Source organism: Enoplosus armatus, chromosome 18 (assembly GCF_043641665.1).
Source record: "Enoplosus armatus isolate fEnoArm2 chromosome 18, fEnoArm2.hap1, whole genome shotgun sequence".
Classification (NCBI taxonomy): domain Eukaryota; kingdom Metazoa; phylum Chordata; class Actinopteri; order Centrarchiformes; family Enoplosidae; genus Enoplosus; species Enoplosus armatus.
In genome coordinates, this window is record NC_092197.1 from 19,827,465 (window position 1) to 19,835,573 (window position 8,109).

General features: G+C 42.0%; 1 protein-coding gene across 1 annotated transcript; it reads left to right on the forward strand.

Annotated features, from left to right (window-relative positions):
* The first annotated feature begins 1,755 nt into the window (after positions 1-1,755).
* Positions 1,756-5,034, forward strand: ajm1 (apical junction component 1 homolog). The gene is made up of 3 exons (XM_070925129.1): positions 1,756-2,632; positions 3,347-3,998; positions 4,071-5,034. The coding sequence occupies exons 1-3, from the start codon at positions 1,756-1,758 to the stop codon at positions 5,032-5,034; spliced, it is 2,493 nt and encodes an 830-aa protein (XP_070781230.1).
* The last annotated feature ends 3,075 nt before the right edge of the window (positions 5,035-8,109 follow it).

Consider the following 8,109-nt stretch of genomic DNA (forward strand, 5'->3'; position numbering starts at 1 on the left):
AGAATTCCTGTTTTCCTCCATTTTGGCCTTCTGTCCACACTAAGCTGCTGATTTTCTCAGCGCAAATAGTCATAGAGTGGACGAAATCTGAAAACGCCAGCTTTACGTTTTAGCGTGGATAGGAATAGAAATAAGGCGTTTGGTTGTGATGGTTAAGGTAGGGAATGCAGTGAGGGTCCTCACACGACTAGAAGTACAAACGCGTGTGTTTGTGTGTGTGTGTGAAAGCTTTGCTTTCAATCTTGGGTAGCCTTTATAGTCTCAAGGGAAACAGTCTACATTCCATGTAATGATGAGAATCAGTGAGTAAGACTCAAGCCAGGAATCTGATGACTTAAGACTTGACAAAAAGAAACTGGACTGGATAACTGGACTTTGCCTTTTGATGGACTTGATCCACAGGCCCCAACAGGAAGAACCATGGCGTTGTAGCAGCATATTGAGAGAAGTTCAAGAAGTTTCGACCAACTGCATTGTTTATACCCATGCTTGCTCACTAGCTTTGCTGGCACATTGCTACGTTTCTTGCTGCATTACCACAAACAACCGTAAAAAATAGCGGAAAAGTGCAAAACCAACGGGGACTTTTATTGCATCGGGCGTGCTCGTCCATGTGATGCAAACAAAATGGGGCGCTAACATTGCTCTATAGCACTCCACAGGTTACTGTAAAGTTTGCAGTACTTGATTTTTGATGTGAAGTTGTGTTGTCACCGAGGGCATTGGTACATTGATTTTGGGCTACACAGGTAAAGCGAACTTGATCAGCGGCAGTATTGAGAGACAAAGCGACAGACAAAAAAACTTAACTTGACAATACAGACACTGTATTGCTTGTTGTCAGAATAACCAGCGCTGCATGCCTAAATATAGATTTAGACTCACGTATTTATATTTGGCCATGCCTTTGATGCCATTGCCGTCATTGAAGACGACATGAAGTCAAAACTCACTAGAGGAACTTATTTTAGCCTTCAAACGAATGTCTTGTTACAGAGAAAGACATTAGAGAAATATGAGATGAATCTCAGAATAGTTTGTTTCATTCTTTCAAAACCCTTCAAGCTTTAGTAACCCCAGGAGTAAAGAAGCTGTGAAGCTGTGAATGCTTTTAGTGTGGGTCAGTTTTAAGTGGAAACAGATTACATTTGCATGGGTCCCCCATTTATACCTAGGCAAACTAATTTAAGGTATATGTTTCCCTACGCATGTAAAAATTTAACCATGTGTAACTTAGTACTTGGCTGTTGCCCAGTCAAGGTTAGATGTGGGGGGGGGGGGGGGGGACTTGTTGATTTTTCACATAAAACAGATCACATCACTGGCTACCGAAGAAAAATCACTATGTCACAAAATTATGTGGAAATTCATTTATGTTTCTGCATAATCCTGAACATGCAGTTAAGAGCTAATACTCACCTGATACCCTTCATACCCTTCACCTGAATTGGAACACCAAAAGCATTGCACAAATCTTTCAGTATGTGTCCACGTGAAAGATTATTGCAAGCAGAAAATACTTGGACTAAATCTGCAGTACAGCTGCAGATTTACACCAAATATAAGTTTAGTCTAGAGGCTAACTTGCTAACAAGTCGCTCATACTGAATCGTGTTTCTTCTCCATGCATAGTTGGTGGAATAAATGTGTATAGCCCGGATAAATGTCACTGACTGAAATATTCTTTGCTTAACTCTCCAGGCAACGTCAACATTAAAGCAGCTTGATGGAGAAAACTAAAGGAGTCCCTTTAAGATGACACGCACAGACCCGCCTGACATACTGGTATCAACTGTGCATCGAGATATAAAAGTGATCCCCATTTCTTCACAGTACAAGTCCTTGCAACCCTCCGAACAATGTGATTCTATAAATTACAGCGCACTGGAGGACAGTAAGAGCAAAGTCAATAAGAGGCACTGCCGAACCTTTGACTACAAGTCATTGGAGTACCCAAAATCACACAAATACTCAATGGAGTCCCCATACAAGAAGGCTGATAGGCATGCAGCCAACCCAGATGTTGCCTGGAATGCCTTGGGCCGCCAGCAGAGATATCGTTTTTCTGCTCCAGACATTTTCAGCCATAGGTTAACTCCCCAACCAATGGCTGCAGATACGGCCAGTGAGGTAGTTGTCCCCGAACAAAAAAGAAGGACCAGGTCAAAAAGTGCCCCTCGGGTCCAGACCAGTCTCACCCCTGTGTCTTTTGAAGGGTCCTCATCTTCGGGAAGGAAGGGCAGGGAGTCCCAAAGGGCTGCAAGGGACTCTCGCTGGAGACCAGAAGTATCACCGCGTAGGGAGTCTTCCTATGCAGCAACTAGGGCTCATATGCATGAAGTCCATCCCATTAAGTTGCAGCCTCAGATGAGTGACAGCAGTAAATATTCACCTAGCTATGGTGCTGATACTTTTGAGGATGGAGGACTGGATAAACCAGCAACTAGTCCTCACGTCAGGTGTCGGGTGGACATCAAACCTGATGACGCTGCATTACTTCATTCAGGACAGAAACAGGCTACACCTCATGTGGACATACCCTGGCAGAGGCACCACAGTGGGGGGAGTAGGAGTCTGACTGTGCCACGCCATTTCTCCTACTCTAGAACACCAACTCCCACTGATTCATTAGGTACAGAGAGTAGGCAAGCTTATCAATATTCCCGCAGCATGCCTAATAGCTACTTACAACCCATGGAGATTCCCTTACAAAGAATGCCTTCATCAGGTGAATACTATGGTAGGGAACGCAGAGCTCATTCCAGTCCTAATGTGCCAACCAAGTTCTTTTATGCAGATGACCCGGGAAGATATGTTACTACTGCTCCTCCTCAACCAAGTTCTTACTTTCACGATGAACGTTACACACCAGGACAAACATATACTCCAAAAGTGCAATATGTGCAAGATCCAAGGACTCGAATGGTGCATGCTGTAGCTACAAGACCCTATTATCCTGAGATGGAGACCTATCCATACTCTGTGCAGACAGGGTATGCCAAACCCTATGCAGCAAATGAGCCAGGGCCATACATCATACAGACACCTCCAACAAGACTATTTTATGGGGATGATCCAAGGTCTTATCAAATCCAGACTGCTCCGCCAAGGTTTTATTATTCCAGCGACATGTATGCAATGCCACCAGAGCATCATATTCCAGCAAGGGCGTATTACACAGAGGGCCGAAGACACGCTAGAGTCATTCAGGCACAGACAGAAGACTGGTATGGCTCAGATGCATCTGGTTATTCCACTAATCCTGCCTCCTATGTATCTCAAGTCACTCCAACCAGAGTCCGTCAAGAGCCTGTGTTGACTCCCTGGTATGCCAACCCGTGTGTAGAAGTTCAAAGAATTGGCGCAGATTCCAAATCATACTCAAGGTCCTGGGACAATATTCTCAACTCTCGTGTAGAGAGGGAACAACCTCTTCCTGTACAGCGGGGTCAGAGCTATGATGATCTTCTTGAGTCCAGGAAGCCAGCAGCAGCCACAGGTGACAAACCGCAACCAGTGGTGGTCAATCTCTCCAGTTCACCAAGACGCTATGCAGCCTTATCAATGTCAGATAATTCACTAATCGACAAGAGCCCGACTGAGACATCAAAGAGCACTACTAGTAAACTCTGGTTTGTCACTCCTGAGATAACAATCACTGATAATGACATTCGACCAGGGAAACTTAATAAGGCTGAAGGACGGTCTGCCAGTTGGGACATTCTTGACTCAAGAAGCACTGAAGGTCCAGAACTGTCTCAGCGTGACTTTCAAAGCTCAACCAAAGAGAAGGCGCATGACAACTCCTCACTACAGCAAAGCCTTGAACAACTTGACGAGCTTCTGGCAGACCTTGTGACTGACTACAAGCCACCCAGTAGAAGGGCAAGTGAGGACATTCTGGATCAACTAAAGAAGTTAATTGATGAGGAAGAGGCAGTATCTCTGTCCAGAAAGAGCTCAAAGGCAGGTATTGAGGAACCGGCTCCTCTTGACAAGCAGCCAACCTCAATAAGAATGAATCCAGATGCTTTTCGAGACATGGACGGGGCCAGTGACGCAATGAAGAGTGCAGATGAGTGCTCCCCAGATCAGAGCCCAGATGAGGATGATACAATGATGTGTTCTAACAACAAATGCCGGAGGACAGAGACGCTGTTCAATGCTTGCCTATATTTTAAATCCTGCCACAGCTGCTACACCTACTACTGCTCTCGTAACTGTCGCAGGGAGGACTGGGACATTCATAAAGAAAGCTGCCTGTATGGAAGAATTGGCAGCACATGCCGACACATCATCAAACACTGCCGGGAGACTGTTGAAGTCCACAAAGCCTTCTCCCGTATTGCTAAAGTTGGCTACCTTTCTCGAGGTAGAGGAGTTCTCTTCCTTGGTTTTCCAAACCCTGCGGCATCCAGTAACTTCCTGCAGTATGGCCTGGACAGTCTCCTTATGTCTCCTACATACCTGTCCCTCCGAGAGCTCGAAAGCTTCAAGGACAACCTAGGGGAGTACTGTAAGGAGCTTCAAGAAGCTGGCAAAGAGTACGACCCAAACGAATGTTTCATCTTGAATGTATCCATTGCTGTCGGTGAGCAATTGCCTGACGGGCCATCACCAAGGAACCAAGCTCCAACTGTTAGAAAATATGCAAAGGTAGCACTGGCGTCCTTCAGCCCTGAGAGGAAGGTTCACAAGAAAGAGAGTGACATGGAAACGCTGATCCTCACCCCACCCCCAGGAACAGCAGATATCGACAAAGAGGGAGAGGAAGGCAGGAAGGCCAGGGAAATCTGTTTCATCAATATACAACGGGAGTTAAGGATTCGAGGGGTTTTCCTACGCCATGAATACCCACAGGTTTATCAGCAGCTCTGTGAGTTTGTGGAAAGTAACAGAAGGTTCACACCCACAACTATTTATCCTATTGATAAGAGGACCGGTAAACAGTTTATGTGCATGATTATGGCTGCCTCTGAGCCCAGGACGTTGGACTGGGTAGGCACCCCACATCTCCTCGATGACATTATTTAAGTGCACCTTTTGTTGTAAATATATATGTATAGAAATACATATATATTGTTACACATATTTATATATCAGTCCAATTGGAAACATTTGTAGATAAGTATTTTGTTAAAAAAAAAAAAGAAGAAGAAGATGATATATATTCATGTCTGCTTGGTCAGTATTATTCTTTTTCAGAATATTTCCTGTCAGGTGCAGAGTGAGTACAGTGCATTATTTATTTTAATCTTTTTAACAAGTACATACTTTTTATCCACCTCAAGCCATTTATCTGTATCCTGGTCATTTACTGTTACAAAACATTCCCTTTGCAGGGGATTGCCTAGACCGACATTCTGGTATTTTTGATTTTTTTTTTTTTCAAATTATTAGCAACAACTGTATGTTCTTTGAAACGTCGCCTCTTTAAATGAGTCCATTTCTGTAAGTGAGTACAACATGACTATTTTTCATATGTGACTTTAATGGTATACCAGGCCGAAAATATTCAAGATTTTCTTAGCTACGTAAATACTTTCTATGCAAAGTTGCTTCATGAGTTAAGTACCACATTCCTGTAGAAGGAGTTGTTTCTGTTATATATTATATTATATTATATCATATCGTATTATATTATATTATATTATATTACACATCTGTAAAGAAAGTTGTTTTTTTTTTTGTTGAAATTGAGATCATTTAAAAAAAAAATCTTTGGTGGCAACATAAATTCTCATCATAAGAAAATAATGAAAACTGAAAAAGAGACAGTTGTGCTATTTGAAACATCGATAAAAAAAAATTCAAAAAAAACAGGCACACAAACTTCTTGTTGCTTAGGTAGGAATACTGTGCTGAGAGTTAACGTTTTCCTCTTCAAGTCGAACGGCGTACTTTGGAGAGAGGCTAAATTCAGTAGTTCTTTAATTCTGCTCCACAGGATTACCGGAGCGCCGCTGGACTCGAGAGCAACCTCCACAATGAGATACTGAAATGGTGCCAGTTACCAGCCACACAGTAGGTGTCGGCCTGTGCTGTTCAGTTTGAAACACTGTGAATAGTGAGAGTTACCCTCTACAAAACAAAACTTGCTATAATACCAAGAAATCATGCAATTTCTTATAACGCCGAAGTTGACGAGTTGTATTTTTAGATATATTTCAAAATAAAAAATATATGAATTAGCAGCAAGGAGTTATTGTTCTTAGAACAAACAAGGTGAGCCAGATTTGGCACAGTAGCTATGTGGTACATAAATGCTTGAAGAAGACATTAGTTGTGTATTCGTGCTGCACTAGGTTTATTACATGTGTGATTTCTATTGTCCCTTTTTTGGGTTTAGCGAACCAGAATCATTGCAGACGTTTTAGAAACATTTATCAATGCAACTGAGCCATGTTGCCTCGTCTGATCCAGATACAGTACATTTCTCGGTTTCGTTTTTTCTTTGTTTGTTTTTTTGGTAGCGTCCTGAATCCCGAATTTCCCGCCAGCATATTGATGATGATTTGAAACTTACAGTTTCTAAAAAAAAAATAAAAAAAAATAAAAAAAATCAACAGTCTAGCTGGAACATATTGTGTGTTTGAAATGCTAATATCTAACTAATATCTAACTATTTAAGAAACGGTTCGACTGACCCCGCTTGACAAATGGCCCGACATATCTGGAAGACGCGAAGGAGCATTCGTCAATCAGCCCCCAGTAAAGGTTGATGAAGAGGTTTTCTCCCAGTCCTTAACCATCGTTTTCCATCTCAACCTTTTTTTCCCCCTGTGATATCAGCTTTCCTTAGAGTTTGTAAGACAAAGTACAGTGAAACCCGAAGCACACACATATATATATATATATATATCTATATATATATTTGAGAATCCGTTTCACTGAGTTACACTCGCTGGGCTGAAAAGTTGCTGGCTGCATGTGACTCTGTTTTCTATGCTCTGACCTTATTTTAACATGACATTGATGATAGTAACTTGCTCGATGAATGGACTTGTGAAAGTGAAAACTACTATGCTGTGTATGAAAAAAAAGAAAAAGAAAAAGAAAAGAAAATGAACTGAATTTTCCATTTTTGTCAGTCATTCAAGTAAAATAATGTGTCCAAGACAATGAAGAAGAGACCTCACTAAAAATGTCTAGAAAATCCTGTAATCTTGTATTTTTTTATACTTTCAACATACGTGTCTGAGTGTGTCTATTTATAAACCATATCTAATAAATGGAATGGGAACTCTGGGTGATGCTGTCTTCCTGTTCTTTTAGGCCAAGTGCTACCAACACTGCACCTTGCTGAATCATATCAGACAGTCCTCTGTGCTTTATATTTTTTTCAAAGGAGTGAGGGTAACACGGGGGGGGGGGGGGGGGTTATATGCCGTTTGATCTGCCATTTGTAGGTAAGTAGGTGGCTTGACGATATACGATGTTGGCGTAATTCTTATTCTTACATGAGAAATGAATTGGTGTAATTATCACATTCACATGATAGATTTTATCATATATATATATATATGCTACACAGTGAAATCCAAGTCATTTAGTTTGGTTCACAATACGCAAAGACACTCGTATATTCAAGTAAATGTTTTCGACTGTTTATGCAGTTAAATGTCTGAAGTTTCAATCTAATTTATGGCAGGTTTTAATTCCGTCATTAGAACGTGTAAGGCGGTTCCAACGAATAATGGACTGCAGAAACTGGAAACCCTAACCCTAGGGGGGGCACAGGTTAGCGCTGTGACACTCAAGGTGAGAGGGGGATCCGGCTGGGCACCTTCCTGTACACCCGGAGTCTCATTTCTTCTGCTTGCGTTCTCGCATGAAGGCAATTTGAAAATCCAAAGCGGGGAAAAACGGTTCCCAGTGTTTTCTTGCTGAGTCATTGTGGAGGGATACATCCTGGTGTGTGTGTGTGTGTGTAGGTTTATTGCCAGTGCCAGTGGCCCCCACTTTGATTTGTGTAGACTGTTGAAGCCTCATATTAGCATCGGCTACACTTTAGGATGAATTTTTCATTTTATTTTATTTGTTTTGTCACTTTCCTAAAGGGTAAAGCTATCCTTTAAGGTACAAGACCTCACTGGGGCTTTTCTACCT

Bases quoted from the DNA above. Each gene is read 5' to 3' on its own strand.
- ajm1 (XM_070925129.1), top strand. From the start codon at position 1,756: ATGACACGCACAGACCCGCCTGACATACTGGTATCAACTGTGCATCGA. The intron at 2,633-3,346 runs GTACAGAGAGTA...ACCCGTGTGTAG, and splicing joins AACTCCCACTGATTCATTAG to AAGTTCAAAGAATTGGCGCA. The intron at 3,999-4,070 runs GCAGCCAACCTC...CGCAATGAAGAG, and splicing joins GAACCGGCTCCTCTTGACAA to TGCAGATGAGTGCTCCCCAG.